This window comes from Acanthisitta chloris, unplaced genomic scaffold, assembly GCF_000695815.1.
Source record: "Acanthisitta chloris isolate BGI_N310 unplaced genomic scaffold, ASM69581v1 scaffold3966, whole genome shotgun sequence".
In the NCBI taxonomy this organism is placed as follows: Eukaryota; Metazoa; Chordata; class Aves; order Passeriformes; family Acanthisittidae; genus Acanthisitta; species Acanthisitta chloris.
In genome coordinates this window covers 109,069-125,625 of record NW_008679621.1, presented here as the reverse complement: position 1 = coordinate 125,625, position 16,557 = coordinate 109,069, and the positions used below count along the sequence as shown (strand labels likewise).

At 45.8% G+C, this 16,557-nt stretch overlaps 1 protein-coding gene across 1 annotated transcript in view; it reads left to right on the top strand.

The window, feature by feature from the left end:
* COL27A1 (collagen, type XXVII, alpha 1) overlaps positions 1–16,557 on the top strand; it is a gene marked incomplete at its 5' end in the record, with an annotated part of 139,000 nt that overhangs the window by 27,113 nt on the left and 95,330 nt on the right. Inside the window, 6 exons of the mRNA XM_009077373.1 lie at positions 2,595–2,648; positions 4,568–4,621; positions 9,640–9,684; positions 10,578–10,631; positions 12,944–12,988; positions 15,360–15,413. Of these exons, the coding sequence (XP_009075621.1) occupies positions 2,595–2,648; positions 4,568–4,621; positions 9,640–9,684; positions 10,578–10,631; positions 12,944–12,988; positions 15,360–15,413 (306 nt within the window). The remainder of the gene's footprint in view (positions 1–2,594; positions 2,649–4,567; positions 4,622–9,639; positions 9,685–10,577; positions 10,632–12,943; positions 12,989–15,359; positions 15,414–16,557) is intronic.

Below are 16,557 nucleotides of genomic sequence, written 5' to 3'. Positions count from 1 at the left end.
ATCTGCTTAGGCATGGTTCCACTGACTTCAGTGGCATTACACCCGCTCATGCCACTTGAGAATTTAGCCCATGGTGCTTAACTCAGCAATTTAAAATGTGAAACTGCTTTAAAGGGGCTTCTTGCCACTTTTTGCCATTGTTTGTTGTCCTTGGTAGTTGCAAAATTGCAATTGCATCTAGTTAGCATAGACTCATTATTCTAGATAACCTCTGAAATAGCTGTAGATTTATGCTGGGTTGGGGTCCTGGCTGCCTGTGTGACCTGTGAGCTGCTGGAGGAGGCATTTTTGTTGATGACTGGATGTAGCTCTGAGGATACCCTAACAGAGTGTGGGATTGGGAAGACAGTCAGGGTGTGTTTTTGAAAGCCGTTGCAAGAGTTGGGTTTACATCTCTCATCTGGAGGCTTTTGGCATAGGAGTTAGTGTAGTTTGCTGCTCTGGATAAATCTTTTGTTATAGCACTCAAAAAAAATTGAATTTTCAGTTTAGTGAATGTTTTTTCTCCAAGGTAGCTCATCAGTTTGGCTCAGTGATGTTTCAAATACTCTTAGTGGGATTGTAAAGCTGAGATGTTTAAATTGCACAGCTCTAGACTTCTCCCGGTTAGGGGAAAAAAACAAACCAGAAGAAAACAGTTCCTTCCTTTAGAAGGAGAAGTAGTGTGCTCAGTCAGTTGGGATGAGAAAGAGAGTAGCTTGTGGGCAAGGTGCTGTGGCTTGATGATGGACAAGGCTTAGGCTAATTCTTGTGTTGTTATTGCTGTGTGAGAAGAGTTGGACAATTAATCCACAGTTTCACCCCTCACATCCCTACATCCATTCCCTCTGGCCCCATTGCCATCTTGCTGATTTATCTTAGGGCCCTGTGATGCTGCTCATGGCTGAGCTCTCCCCCTGTGTGACAGTCTCAGCAGTGTTGAACATGGAACCAATGCAAAGCACAGTCTTTGCTCGTGTGACCTGGAGCTTCCCAGGAAAACATGCAAGAGGCTCATATTCCTTTGCATGGCTCAAAATCATCGCATGGAGCACGTGGCAAGATTTGGGGAGAGTAGTATGTGTCTACCTTCTGCAGTATGTTACTTTTGCAGAGTAGAAATGAATACCCTGCAGTCCTGAAGGCTGCTCTAATCTGCTCCAAGCAGTGGTAGCACCCACTGACCACTCTGAAGCTGAGTGAGTGGGAGAATTGCCCTGATAACAGCTGCATGCAAAGCAAGATTATCTGCATGACTTCATTTGCTGTTTGGGAGCCCTTCATTCAGAGCTTGTGCAGACGCATCTGCCTTGAATCAGCAGTGCTCCCTACAGTCCATAGCCAAGCAGTCTCACTCCCTGAGCCTCACAGCTTGCCGTGGATGGTGGAGGAGGAGAGTGGGAGATTCACACTCTGTGCAAGGTGGGAAGGACATGTGCAATGCTGAGGCTGTGTGGAAAAGCAGCTCAGCTGGCTGTAACTAGACCTCTGTGCTGCTAATGGGAAATGCCAGTTAATAACTAGTATTGATCCTTTGTGTAGAGTTTCCTCTTCCCTCCAAACGCTTTGCTTGACAGCTGTTAATGAACCCTCACAACTGTCCTGGGCTTGCTTTTCAACCTTCTGTGCTGATGAAGGTTGTGACTTGTTTATGATTTTCAGGGGTGTTAAATAAGCAATGACTGATCCTGGGATACTTGTCCTGGATGTGCCAGAAAAGAGCATAGAATCATAGAGTTTTGGGGGTTGGAATGGACCTTGTAGATTTTCTAGTCTCACTCCCCTGCCCTGGGCAGGGACACCTTCCACTAGACTGGATGTTATACAGACCTGAGCTGCTTCGTGTGCTAAGTCTTACCTCTCTACCTAAAGAATTGGTCATGATTCAAATCTCTTCTAGATTTTCCTACTTGTATCTCTCCCCCTGTTATGTGCAGGTATTACCTTTCCACCTTTTGAGAACATGAACTGGGATTTTCAAAGGAATCTACTGGAATTAGATAATCAGATGGTGCTGCAATTCCAGCCTGTGTTTGTCGGAAGATCAGAGTCCCAAACTGTAATGTCTCTCGTCACGGTTGTTAAGAAGGAAAATAAGAATACTGCCACTTAAGGTCAAGTGTGCCACTTTCTGCCAGCCTGGGAGTCTCACAATTGCTCTGGCTGTTGGGGGTGTCTAATTAGTGTGACTTTCTCTGCAGTTTCATCTGTTCCTCACAGTTAAAAAAGCAACAGCATCTAGTGAGTTGTTGGGATGGTTTAGTAATAGGCTTGGTAATTATTTTTGTGATGGTAGTTGTAGACAGGGAAGGAATCGCAGCTGTCTAGTCTAATAAGTATCAAAAGTCCTGACATTGCCTTCTTCCAGTTATCCTTTCTTTAGCCAATTTAATACTGTCAACTACTATTTAAAACTCAACTCTTTAGCAGCAGCAATCGCTCACCAAAACCACCCCCAGCCAAACAGCTCTTCTCGGTGAATTTAATACATTTGGGATGTTGCAGCAAGATGGAGATAAAACAAAATGTTTTCCTAATTTGGAGGCTTGGTGGAAACAGAACATCTGTGGGTTGGGTTCTTGAATTCTGTCATTAATGTAAGTTTTTCATTTCAGGGGCAGAAAGGTGATCCTGGGCTGTCACCTGGGCGAGCTCGCAATGGGCAGAAGGTAAGATGCCACCCCGAGGGCACAGGCACCAAGGCCATGGTGCTTTAAGCCCAGTGTTACACATGGAGAGAGTCTGTGCTAGGGCTCCAAGCATCACAGCTGCTCAGGTAGACTTAGGACTGGAAGTTAAGACTTCAAATTCAGGCCTGAAGAGAGTTTGCTCAAGCATTGACCACGGCGCACTGAAGTGTTGGCTGACACAGCTTTTTGTTGTCCAAATGTTTATCTATTTTATGCACAATCTGCAGCCCAAACTGAAGTCCCTGCTGCTGCAGGCACGTGGCTACTTAAGCCCAGTGTTTCGAGCAGCACATTTGAGATGCAGCCACACTGTGCCAGCTCTGGGCACGCAGCTGCAGAGAGACAATCCCAGTGTAAGGAACAAAATCCTTGAAGGCAAAGGAAAGGCTGTTCTTGCTGAGGAGCTGAGGAATAGTGGTTTGCCCTACATTTCAGCTACAGCAGATGACTGTGGTGAGAGCAGCCTTGCTGTGCCACTGGTGAGGAAAGGTAGAGGCTTCCCAGATCACTGCACAGCCAAGGCATTGACCCTGCTGAGGGGTTTCCACCAAGAACTGCTCTGGGAAGGATACCTGCTATCTGGGTTTAGCAGTTGTTAAGGATCAGAGTTCTCCTAATTCTGTTCAGTAAATTACAACTCCCATTTTTGCTGTTTGACAGCTAAGTGGTTTTTACGGGCGCAACAGGCCCTCGTAGAAGTCTAGAAATGAACAGTAGAGCAGTCAGGGCTCCACATCATCTACTTCGGTTGGTTCTTTCAGTGGTGTCTGCACAATACTTGGTAACTCATGTCCAGGGCAGAAGGCTCTTCCTTTCACCCTAAGCCTTGCTATAAATGCACAGCTTGGGCCCTTCATTTGAAAGCAGATGCCTCCACAAAGCCACACAACTGCAAGGTGGAGGGTGATGCTAGAAGTCTGAAATGATGCTTTTAACTTAACAGCATGAGATGCTTTTTGAAATTTCTGGTACACTACATTAGAGTGGCATCATGAGGAAATCCTCCACGTGCAAGGTCTTACAGGCATGTTTGGTGTAAGAAAGAGAGAGATCCAGATCACTTCTAGCTCACATTAACAAGGTTTTATTCCTGTAAGTGGCAAAGAAATCAGGAGTTTCCAGCAGGAGTTTGGAGCGATGCCTAATTTTCAAGCTAGGTACTCAAAGTGCAGTGAATTCAGTAAGGAGGCACAGCACAGTGACAGAGCCTCTCAGGGGTTTTCAGCCCTAATTGGAGGAGGCCAAAGTGGGTCCATACAGATGGTTTGGATGTTGGAGAGGTCTTGCAGCAATGCGCTCATCCGTTCTATGATGGCTGGGGGATGCCAGCTGGGATGTGATGCAATCCCTTTGCAAAAGCACAGGCCCCTGAACAAAACCCTCCCAGCAGCAGCCTGCAAAGGTCCAACCCGTGTCATATGGGCAGGTTAAATAATTACACCCTCGGCACCATCCGAACGGGAGCCGTGGGCTGAGCCAGTGCGGTAGCTGTGTGTGAGTGCAATCACAGGATTTGGCAGGAGGTACCTGTTGTTCTTCTTGCATTTAAAAGCTAAAATTTCCTTGCCTTGGTGATTTCAATGCCTATTGAAAGGGGAATGAAGCATGTGACTGAATGAGATCATTGAGGGGAAAAAAAAGCGCATTCATTCTGCTGGTGAAAAGCTGGAGTCCAGCAGCAGCTGCCATTAATTAACTGGGGTTATTATTTATATGAGCCAGTTAATAGAGATGTTGTTTAAATCTACACTTCTTATCCAGTCAGGTTTTGAAGAGTTGCAATTGGAACCAGAAGTATCAATAGTTTGGGGTTATTGTTGGCAAAATAGTAGAAGTAGCTGCACTAGGCAGAGGGAAGATGTTGCTGAAAACTAACTCAACTCGCTTACTTCTTACAGGGAGACGTGGGCTTACCTGGTTTAACTGGGTTCCCTGGACCACCTGGTAGAAAGGTAAGAGTGTTCTTTTCTAGTGAATTAGATCAGTGTTTTGATTTAAAAAATTTTCTCCTCTAACTCTGCCTAAGAGATTTAACTAAGTCCCAGTACCCAGCAGAAGTCTTGTGCCTGTTTGCAGGTGTACAAACTGGGGCATAGGCTGAAGCAGCTCCCTAAAGGTTGTACCAGCAAGACTGAGTAAGATTATGAAATGAGATTCTGGGTACAGAATTCTGTTCCTCCTTTGTGTTCCACATCCCTCTACACCCTGGCACTGGCTCTTCCTCAGCAAGCTGAACTTAGGTCTAGTGTAGCCAATATCTTAGCTAAATGGATCCACAACCTGCAGCAATGCTCAGAGGTTGGATTCAGAACAAATTTAGCATTCCAAGGAAGCCTTGGACTGTCTGTCCTGGTAAAGCACATTTCAAAATGGTATCTGTAAGCTTTGGGGCTTGGAGACTGACAGCACTAGTCAGGTTTTACTTTGTTTGCTTCCATACTGGTACTTCAACGTCATTGCCATCATGAACCAACATACTTATGCATAGAAAAGGGTATGTAGGGAGAGAAGATTGATCCCTGTCTTCCTGAGGCAGCAGTGTGTGTGCCTGTATCCATGCACTCAGTTCTGCACAGTAATATCTCAGCAATCCATACCTGGAGCTGAAGTCTTTGATGTACCAAAGACATTGTAGTTGAGCTTCCAGTTCCAGGCTGTGTTAGTAGGTTGGTTTCTTTGTTTGGAAGCTGGACCTGTTGCAGGGAGCTCTTGGAGTGGGGCTCAGTGGACAAGATTCCCCTTCTTGGCAAGCCAATATTGCCACAACCAAGCTGAACAGCTAAAATTAGCATCTTGTTTCAATCACTTCATCAGTCAATAGGCCATTGACTTTATACTGTTCCTCAGGCCAATTAGCTGCACACAAACACCTACTCAGGTATGTTTTAAGACTGGGGGGAGAGAAAGGAGGTGTGGAGAAGGCTGAAAGAAACCCTCCCTCTCCATGATTGTTTTTTGTATGCTTTATGTAAGTTTTATTTTTCTGCTCCAAGGCTGATCATGCTTGGGGTGCTGCATGGAGTAGGAGCAACTGTGTGATTAATTACAGATCTTTTGCTGTCACAAACAAGTTCTAGCTAAGAGTGTGCAAAGAATACCATTTTCCTGGTATAACAGCTCATAAAACAAACCCTTGTGGTTACGATCAGCAAAATGCAATGTCAGGAGTGCAAGGACTCGTAGTGGAAAAAGTGGAGAAGGAATAGGAGATTGAACAAACATTCCTGAGTGCAGCACATGGCCTTCACATCTGATCTCAGCTCCCCCAGGACAGGGCAAAGGCAGGGGTATGCTTCTGTTTCTTCAAGTAATGAGCAAGTTGGATGCTGAAATTTTTCCTTTGGTGCAGCTTAAGAACAACCACCTCCCAGTAGCACTAGTCTGGCAGTGGTTTTGGTGTAACCTGGATTTTATTAGCATCCTGTGTTAAGAAAAAATTTACAGCTGTTGGAGAAATGTTTGGAAAAAAACCCCTTTTTAAAAAATATCTGGATTCCCTGCTGGCATTCTCCCAGTGAAAATATGCTGGTGTTTGGCTGAAGGTGGGCAACATACCTTGGCTACCAGAAAACAGCAGCGCCTTGGAAATGGACATCCCTCCTGCTCACTCCGTGGAGGGACTGAAAAGTACTCTCAGGGCTTTGATCTGAGAACACTGTGTAGAAACTTTGAAATAGGCAAAATATTTCACCAGAGGAAACAAAATACTTTTCCCACTAAACAAAACAACTGGCTCAGCAGCAGGAGCCGAAGCCACAACCAGCAGCATATGGTTTTGGATAGCACAGGTCACACCACAGTGCCTGCCTTGGAAATGCAGACAGATCTCTGCTCTGGAGGCTTGGAGAGGCTGATCTCAGAGCACCCACAGAATCATTTCACCTGCACACGTCTATGTGGAACTGCCATGAAGCAGCAGATGTCATTCTCATCCTCTCCACACAGAGCAAATGGTTCTTGGGAAGGGTGGCAGGACTTGGCTGTTCCCTCTGCCAGTCCCTCTGGTGCTTAGCAAGTGTCTGTGGACTTTGGAATGGGAGCAGCAGCCCACCAAGCTGCCTTGGAGCCAGAGACCTCAGCAGAGCAGCATCATTGCTCCCAGCCACACATGATGTGGAGGAGCAAACAGCTGTAGCAGAGTACAAGCTTGTAAAACACAGCAGTAGTGAGAGAGGAAAAACTTCATTAGAGTCACTCAGAGTAAAGATAGAGCTGGGAAGTGGTCAGTGCTTCAAAACATCCTGTCATGGAGGTCTCATTCACTGGCATTTTTACTCTTCACGTTTCCTACCAAGGTGCAGGATGATCCCTTTTAGCTAAAGGAGAGTGGATTATAAATATCATCACAGATGAGTAAATCCTTCACTGGAGTGCAATTTCCTTTCTAAATCAGTCTTTTGTGTTGAGCACACTGTAATCATCAGGAAGTGTTTGGATAAAAGAGCAAATGCAGTTGTTTTCATACCCTCTTGCCCTGTCATTTTAGTGCTATTTGAAGAGGATTTTAGCAGGTAAATGCTCTCACATTGCAGCCAACTTCAAGCATACACAAAGCTTTTCTGTTTGTTCCTCACTATAATTAACCTGAGGCAGAAATAACTGTGGCATATTATGAAGAAATACACATTTGAGGCTTCCCAGAGCCCAGTATATATAGTGAGGAGGATATTTATTGGGACACAACAGCAATAGAGTGTTTACATATTTAACCTAAGTGCCATTCACTTAGCACTATAGCAATAGCAATGTGATGTTTGGTGCAGAGTTTAGCTCAGGATGTGCTTTGAGCATCCCAGGGGACCATCATCCAACCACCTGCTCTGGGTGGACATTGCAGGCTCTGAACACCTGTCCTGCAGGAACCCAGTGGGAGCAGAATGGTTTGGAGCAGCCAAGCAGGCACCTCTTTCTTATCAGTGGTGGAAGCAAGACATCCCTAAGTGTTTGTATCCATAGAAGAAGGTGCTCCAGATGCCTGGAGACAAAGGTAGCTCCTGCTCCAGGCTGGAAGAGCTGGGAACAGGAGGACACCCCATGGACTCTGTACTAAATCCCAGGGCATGGCTGGAGATGCTGAACCCAGGGATGTTTCTGTTGGCAGCTTTCACCTTCAGGCCAGACACACAACCAGGGTGGAGCATCCTCCTTCCTTTCTGCTGAGCCTCTGTCAAGGAGCCAGGGAGAGGATAAGTGGGAGAAGATCTCATGGGGAAGATTCCTGGAGAGGGGCAGAGGGTCCCATCTGCTGGTCCTGCTCCAAGAGCTGCTGAGATACTTCCAATTAGGAGCCTCTAGCCAAAATGCTCTAGCAGCATTTGGAGACAGGACCTTTGAGGTGGTCCAAACAAGGGCCTGCCAGTAGCCAAATGGTCTTTAGGTCAGCCACCACCTTGTCAGGAGGTGCAGCTCCATCCAAAGCGTGGGCCATGGTACATCAACAAGGTCAAGCAGGAGAGAACTGGTGAAAAGGGAATCAACATCTTTCCAGGCCAAACTGTCTGAAATAACAAAGGAGGAGGAATGCAGAGGGGAGTGGGTAGTGGCCAGGATGGCTGAGAGCATTGCCAGTGAAGGCTCAGGCTGCAGGTCTGGAATTAGCCCGTGGGAGGAATAAAAAAGCTGTTAAGCAGAGGTGTGGACCTGGGAGCAGAAACAGTCCTGAGTTCATCTGGTGAGTGGAGCAAAAGGCCAAGCACTTGGTCACACCAGGGGCTGGTGACAGCTTCCAGAGCAGGGATGTTCCCCACGGGTTTCACACACAGGCAGTGTGAGCACAGCCCTGGCCAGGGCAGGGTGAGTAGCAGGGACTGAGTTACAATGAGTTGTAACCCACCCTGAAAGCATTTTATTATTTCTGTAGTATTTGTGCAAGGATTTTTTCTTGTTTATTTTTTCTCTCCATTTGTTTCGAGTTGAATTTTCTGCTCTTTCTGGCTTAATCTTGCTGGTAGCCCAGCTAAAACAGTCCTCTCTGTAACTGAGCCTAATCTTCTAATCTGCTCTGACTCCACTTGATGGAAGTGAGTTTGTTTTAAATAGCTGAAGCAAGATAATAAAGAAGAGGGGTAAAAAAATCTGAAGGTACTGTCACTTGCAGAATTTACTCTGTATTTGAAGAGAGCTCTAGGTAAACCCAGGAGCAAGCAAACTCCCTTCAAAGACACACTGCTGCCCTTGTCCCGCTCCAGTGTCTAAATATATCCTAAAAATAATAAGATACCAAAAAACTGATGGATGTTGATGAAAGACCTGCAAGAATGATTTGAAGCCTGAAACGCTTGCCAGCTCACAAACTGGATTGAGAAACTCATTCTAATTAATTCAGCAGAGAGAGCAGGTTAAGAGGCAACTTGCTCACCGTTTTCAGTAGCTGCATAATGAAGGACTCTGGATCTTGTCATATCTTGTATTAATTAGATTAGAAAAGCTGGAAGCTAGACAAGTTCAAGGTAGAAACAAAATTGAAGTTTGCTGTGACAGTAAATGGTTGTTTTGGTGCTTGCTTATGGCATTTGGAGTTCTCAGTGAGAGTGATCAGAGTGATCACTCTGAAATGTGAGTGACTCATGTTGTGTAGTCCCCAGTGTGTGCCAGGCCAACATTTCATCCCACAGGCCTGTGGATTCCTGAGGATTAAGGGTAGCTGGATAGCTTTGCTCAAGCTGGGGGTTACAGATAGACAGATCTGAGCATAGATTCTGTTGTGTGTTCGTGGGGCAAATCCTTCTGCAGACAGTGCCACCCCAGAGCTCAGGGGTGCCAGTCTGGGCACATCAGCAGCTTTGGGCAATGCAAACAGAAAACAGCACAGAGAAGATTGCAGGACTGTGTAGTGCTACCCCATATCCAAAATCCTGCTTCTCCTCAGAACTTCGCTTCCACCTGCCAAGAGGAATTAAAACCAAGCCCAGGTTATTTTATTATGTATGTTTGTTTCTTATTATTCATCTCTTCCATCCTATTTTAACAGGGCTATAAAGGCTACCCTGGACCACCAGGTCACCCTGGAGACCAGGTGAGTCTTCCCAGTTCCCAGCACTGAAGCTTTAAGCAGGGGTGCATTTGCTGAGTGATGCTAGTTTGGCTCTGCTCAGCCTGTTTGGTGTGGACATGCAGCTCCTTCCAGGGCAGCTTGGCACACACCAGGATGTGCCACGAGCTCCAGTACTGCTGTCAGCTGTGCTCATACACTGACCCAGCATCAGTGGGATGGTGGGAGGAGACTGCCTTGGAGCTTCTAAATTTAATTTCTAATTTTTATTGCTCTGCCATCTTAAGTTTATATGGGGGAAGAAATACCAGCTTACCCCCTCCTTCCCCTTTATTTGTCGTTTTACACTAATTTCACCTGGACTTTACTAACCACATCATGTTAAGTACTGAGCTGTAATTCCCCTCCCAAAGCCCATTCCCCATGTCCCCTTTTCTCCCCCCTCTTTATTTGGTTAAGTCTGGTGTTTGCAGTGCAGTAAAAAAACAGGCAATGAATAGCAGGCCCTGTTAGCAGTGATGTTAAAGGATATTATACATGAATCCATTTAGTTTTGAAGAATTTTGGCACTGCTTCCCCACCAGTAAAACGGTTCCATATGCCAGATATAGATGCAGCCTTACACCTTCTCTTAGCCTTCTTGTTCAGGCTTCTTGCTGCTTTCCCTAGAGGGCCAAGGAGAAATAGCAGCACTTGCTTAGTGCATGGATCCTATTGACTTGGCTTCTGTGTGTTTTCCTCCCTCATTAATTTATTCCACTATCTACCCTTAATATTTTCTTTCTCCCTATGAATGTGCATCAGGTTAATCCATTCCACCTCCTTTTCCCCCAGCTCAGAGAATGAAGCTGCTAAAATTGCTTCCCAAGTGGGACATTCACTTGACCTTCTGTGCCTTTTCTTTTTTCTTTCCAAAGGGCCAGCAAGGACCAGCTGGAAGTCCAGGTGCCAAAGGTTATCCTGGCAGGCAGGTGCAGTAAATCTCATCGTGCTGTGCACAGACTAGGGATTTGGGTGTGCAGGTAGCTAAATATGTGGCCTGCTAAATGCACTGCAGACCTCTAGAAAGTGTCTGAATATTTGACTTTTTTCCTCCCCAGGATGTTGTATCAATGACATGGTCTTTCAGCTCTGAAAGGTTGTTAGAAAGTTTTTTGTGCCTATGATGGATAAAACCTAATTTCTATAGAAAATTCTGACAAATTTTTGCTTCAGTTTAACAATGGGGTGAGGGAAAACCACCCAGAACAGCAGAGCAGAGAAACAAACCTGCAAGCTGCTGACCTTTCTCTTTTAGGCATATTTTGCATCTGATGTTAGAAACCTGGGATTGAAAAAGGTGTATTATCACAGGGGGAAAATTTATATGAACTCTCAGTACCCAAATGCACTAACATAATCATGTATGTGTGTATATATATACACACACGTAAAATTATGCATGGACTATAAATATATATAAAATCATATTTGCAGCTGCAGAAAGATGCTGAAAGTAAAGCAAATCTTTGTTTTCATTCTGAAAAAAAATACACTAAGGCAACTTTAGGAATGGAGGAGTGTGCACAGGAAAATGGATCAGGATTGGACACTTTGACTTAATGATGGAAGATGCTGAATAGTAGAAAGGCAATTAAAGTGAAGAATTTATAAGACCTTAAATGGAATCTGTTGGAGGGCAGAAGATCTGTCACTGGTTTTACAGTGAAATGAGTTTGTCGTGGCTTTCTAAAATGGAAATATTAATGTTGGATTCTGCCATGTTAAGCTAAGAGAGACCAGGCAGATGTCAAAGAGCCCCAGAGCTCTGTCATGAGTCTTTCAGAGTCAGCATGACTTCAGGTGTGAGTTTTCTCCCCATATGTGTAGGTTAATGGATTAAATGCGAACTAGATTTGCAGAACAACTCTGCATCTCTTTGCCTCAGACTGTCAATAATGTATGACTCATTTGAAATTGAAAATTAAATGGATACCTTGCTTAGCATGCTGGAGAGTGCAGGCAGCAGAACTGGATGAGAGCTTTATGCACCTGACTAAATGCTCCATTCATACTCTGAAAGGCTCTCAGAGATGTGCATGCCAAAGAGTCTCCTAGGTGTGAATGTGTGTTAGATGACTAATAAGAAGAGGTCCAAGATATTTTGGACATACAAGGTTAATAAATGCTGTTCAGTGATTCAGCCCATCAGATAAGCAGGATGAAATCTGTGCCTTGACATTCGAAGAACAAAAGTGCCTTCTTAAAAATGTGATTTGGGTCAGGAAAGTAAATTTTTTTCCCTTTTTTTTAAGGCAGTTTTTTTCAGCATATCTGAATGCTGTGTGTATCCAGCATCAGAGCTGTTTACTTTACTGAGATTTTACTACTTGTTACTCCTGTCAGCTGTGCTGGCTCTGCAGTGATGGGAGAGAGAGCTTGGCTCAGCTTGGGTCTGCACATCACAGGCAGGATTGTTAACTTCACCCCGATGGCTGAAAGCTTTGGCAACGATGCAGGAGCCAGGAAAGAGCACAACCCGACTTTCACATCACAGGCTGAGCCTGCAGTGCTGCCAGCTCAAGAAAATATGGAGTTAGCCTCTTTTTTTTTTTTCTCCAAAAAAGCACAGCATTTGCAACTAGGAAAAAAAAAAACCTCTGATGTAGAAACTTTCTAGAAGACAGTAAACATGAAAATTCGCTTTGCATTTTTTGCAGTGTTCTTTTTCACAGTGCTTTAAGTGAGCAGCAGTAGGCATAGAAGTAGAATGGGGAATGTATTTTCAATTCTTTCCACGACTGCTGATGCTGTGAAGGGTTAGAGTTTCTAAGTGACTTTCTAGGCTGTAGAAATTAGAGAGGCTTTCTCACTGCATCAGTGTTCCCTAAACAGGTATTGGAATACATTTGTCATTTGCTATGCATGTTTTCAGCTAGGCAGGAAAATAAATGGAGAGCTGCTGGGCACAGAGCATCACTGTGCATCACATCTGAAGTGTAACACAGCCTCTGGGCACCTTGCTGCATCAGCCCTCTTGGTCTTTAGGATCAGCAATCTCTACTTCAGCCCCAGGGAAGGCTCAGTATGTGCAGCAGTCTCAGGTTCTGCTGAGTCCCAGCTACCCAACAATGGGAGATTTGTTATTTGTATCATTTTGTCCTTTCTTCTCCTTTGTTGATGCGGCTCAGACTCAGCACTGAAAGCAGAACCAGGCAGGGATGGTGCTGGGGGGTTGGCACTGCTCATGATTTGAAGTTAAAGCCTGTCCACATTTGCCTTTGTTTTCTCCCTTCTGTTCTAGGGTTTACCTGGCCCCATAGGAGAATCTGGCCCAAAAGGCTCTCGGGTAAGCAGCCTTTCATTTGGCTTTTCTCTGCTTGTTTTTCTCAAAGCCTTCTCAAGAAACTTTGCGCTTGATTTTGCAATCCAGACACTAGTTGCTTTAATTTGTTGGATTCAGGGGGATTTGAACTGTGCACTGCTTGTTTACTGAAGCCCTGCTATACTTTTTTTAAGTTAAACATGGAATGTACCATGATCAAAGTGCCCCAATAGTGCTGATGATACAGAGTCAACCCCTTCAGAGCTCACGTTGCAGGAGAGGAAAGAATGGCTTACAAATTCCTACCAAAGCCTGCAAGCCCCATGTCCCAAAGGCCTCTTTAGTTGCACTAAGTGTGGTTCAGTGGTCTCTGACCACGCTGCACATGGGCTCGTTTGGGTACAGTCCTGGTTTGGGAGTGATTTATATCATTACACAGAACAGCATCTTGAAACCATGTGCAAATACAAACAATATTGTTCCGCCTGGTTTTGCTCACCAAATATAATTCCTGGGGGTTTATTCTCGCTGCAAAGGATTTTTTTTTTTGCTACTTAAGGCTCTCGTTAATCACGTTTTGTTCTTTTCCTGCAATTATAAATTCACTATGAGATTCCAAGCCAATAAAATCTCCCATTTCTCTAACATGTGATACTTTCTCTATATGCAGTAAATTCAACCAGCTGGCTTTCATCACTAGGAAAACTGCAAGGGATAAACAAATGCTGACCCTGTAGCTAGCTGTATTCCTGAGCTGGGAAGGGAGATGGCACGTTCAGTGTCCTGCAGGAGAGAGGAAGATCCAAGAGCGCAGCTTGCTCACCTCACTTCTGCAAGTGCTGAAGTTTTCCCTGGTGCATCTGTTTCACTGCCCTAACCAGGACTTCATGTAATTATCATATGGTAGATGTGTGGAATGTAAGACTTGAAAGTTATTTCCCACTTTGCACCCCTGAGAGCTGAGGACTGAAATATTTATGAATAGCCAAGAAAGTCCTTTCTCAGTTCACAACTGCAATCAGTCAGAACTGGCTACTCTAAGGTGAGATATGCACATATTGTAGATTGAGGGGGTCAGCTCTGAACTCTCCTCCGTCCTCCACCTCTAATTTTTAAGTCTGCAGGAAGAAGTTCAGGAGTTACGTGGTTTTTCTGGGATTCAGGAGGCAAAGGTAGACAGCATTGTTTTAATACAGCTGCATTTCCCAGCTACATTTTTCCCAGCTATCCCTAAGTGAAGTGCAGCCTAAGGGGAGTGATGGACTGGTGAAGAAGTTTGGTGGGATTGGCAGCAAGAGATTTAGTGATGATGGAGAAAGAAAGATGAGAGAAAATCAGTGTTAGCACTTGGCTCTTGTAGCAGTGAGGTGCCACGGAGGGGGCTCCCTGCTGAAACTCACTTCCTCTCCGTTCGGCATGTTTGGCACAGATCAGTCCTTTGCAGAGCCCCAGCACACAAGGTAACTTTGTCCTGACTGCTGAGCAAAGGGATTAGACACAAGGCTGCCATTGTGGCAAGGCAAGGGAAACGTAGCGTTTTATGCAGCGTGTCTTGTCTGAGCAGGATCCCAAGGCTGCAGAGAAACTATGGGTGCTTGAAAACAGGACATTCCTGAGTGTGGAAGGAACTGGGTTTATGTGAAACACGTTGGTGCAAAGGAGGATTCCTTTCACTGGGTGTCAGGGGGTCTGTGTGGATGTACAAGTTGAGCCTCACAGATCCGAGGAGCCTGCAGAGCCACATTCAGCCTCTCCCAGCCCCGGCAGGGCCCGTGGGGATTTGGTTGGTGAAGGGTTTGCAAAGTGTTTCGGTGGTGCAGCAGAGTGTGCAGGGACAGACTTTGGGCAGAGCCATTCCCATCCTGCTCCCCTGACAGCAGAGGGCTTGGTTGGCAGCCCTGGTGCCAGGAACAGAGGGTGTTTGCCCCTGAGAGGGCTGCAGTGTGTGCCAGCCCCAGGTGACAAACTAGCAGAGATGGCTTGTTACAACAGGACATTCTCTCAGTGTGCTGGGAATGAGTGCCAAAGACAGGGAAAAGCCCTCGGGGAGACAAAAGGAGGTATAGGCATATAGATGACTTTTGCTATCACTCTTGCTAACCTTGACCCAAGCTCCATTTCCCTCAGGTACCCTTAGAGCCAGCCCAGGTAAGGTTTCTCCTCGCTGGCCTCTCCCTGCCTGGAGTCCTCCTGATCCCTGGTGTGAGGGTATGTGCCCTTGGACTACATCGTGGAAGCCAGCACCATGCAGTCCATGGGCATATACACTTGCCTCAAGGTTTATTTCATCACGGCTGCCGTTGACCAGCGCTGGAGGCTGCTCTGCTGCTCAGGAAAGACAGACTGAATGCTAATGGAGAAATGTATCTGACTACTCGTTTCCTCTTTTCTTTAGGGGTATATTGGTCTCCCAGGATTATTTGGGCTGCCAGGGGCTGATGGAGAACGAGTGAGTATTTTGTGAAGAAAACCTTGGTTGTGTTGGTTGAATGTTGTTCTTCAGAGCTTCAGTTCTTCTCTGTGCCTTGTTTCTGAGGAAAGAGGGGATTATGCCTAATGCTTAGCCATGCCTTCCTTAGCCTCTTCCTACCCTTGAATGAAGACCTGTGCCTCTGTATAATGCTGACATTCAGCTCAGGAAAACCCAGGCTTCAGGCAGGGCCATCAGACCTCACTGTTGAGTAAAGAAGAGGGTTTCTGTACTTTTCCTTCACCTAAAAAACTGTCTTCCTCCTCCCCCTTACTAGTCCATGTTAGTGGGATGGAGCAGAGGAGAATGTTTATGGAAATTCCCTGCTCCCACAGGGGTTGACATCCCACAGCCATTCCATCTCAGCATTTTGGTTGCCTAACTGGAGATGTCTGAAAGATCCTGGCTCTAGCAGGAAGAGTGCCTGGGACTTTGTGATGTGACTTTTCCTTTCACTTGCATTGAGTTGGGCAGTCAAGAATGGGGCTAGGAGCAAGCAGCTATGGCTTCTGTTCCCATGTGTCCTCCTTTCCCCCCATCCTTTGCACTCCCAGCCCACGTGTTCAGACCTCTGCAGGGCCTCTCTTGCTTTTTGGCTCTTCTGCCCCACATCCCACCACCTGCCTGATCTCTGCCATCCGACGACTCCCTCTCCCTATTTCAAAATCTCCTAAGTTACTGGAAGACGAAGACTGTTTTATTCCAGCTTTTTCTCCCTCAAATGCAAGCTCCAGAAACAAGAGAGGCCCCGGGAGCATGTGGGAGTGAGTGTGTGTGTGCCTGCCTGGGAGGGGACTGCCCTGTGCTCTAGCAATGCTGATTTAATGCTTGTATAACTAAATAAGAAACATAAACACAAGTTCTCCAGCGAGTGCCTCGGCGGTGGCCTTCATTTGGTTCCAGACCAGTAGCTTAATGACTGCTCCTGCTAAGCTCAGCCCCAGCCTGCTGCCCTGGGTGGGGATGCTGCCTGCACGTGTCCTCGGGAGGCTGTAGTTAACGGGTGAAGGTTAATTGTCTTCTGCTCTCGCAGCTGACTGCAAGTAGCTGACATTTTGATTCCCGAACAATGCCGCAGTCATTAGCCTGTTTTGCGTTCCCCTTTCTCTTCTCATTTTGTTTT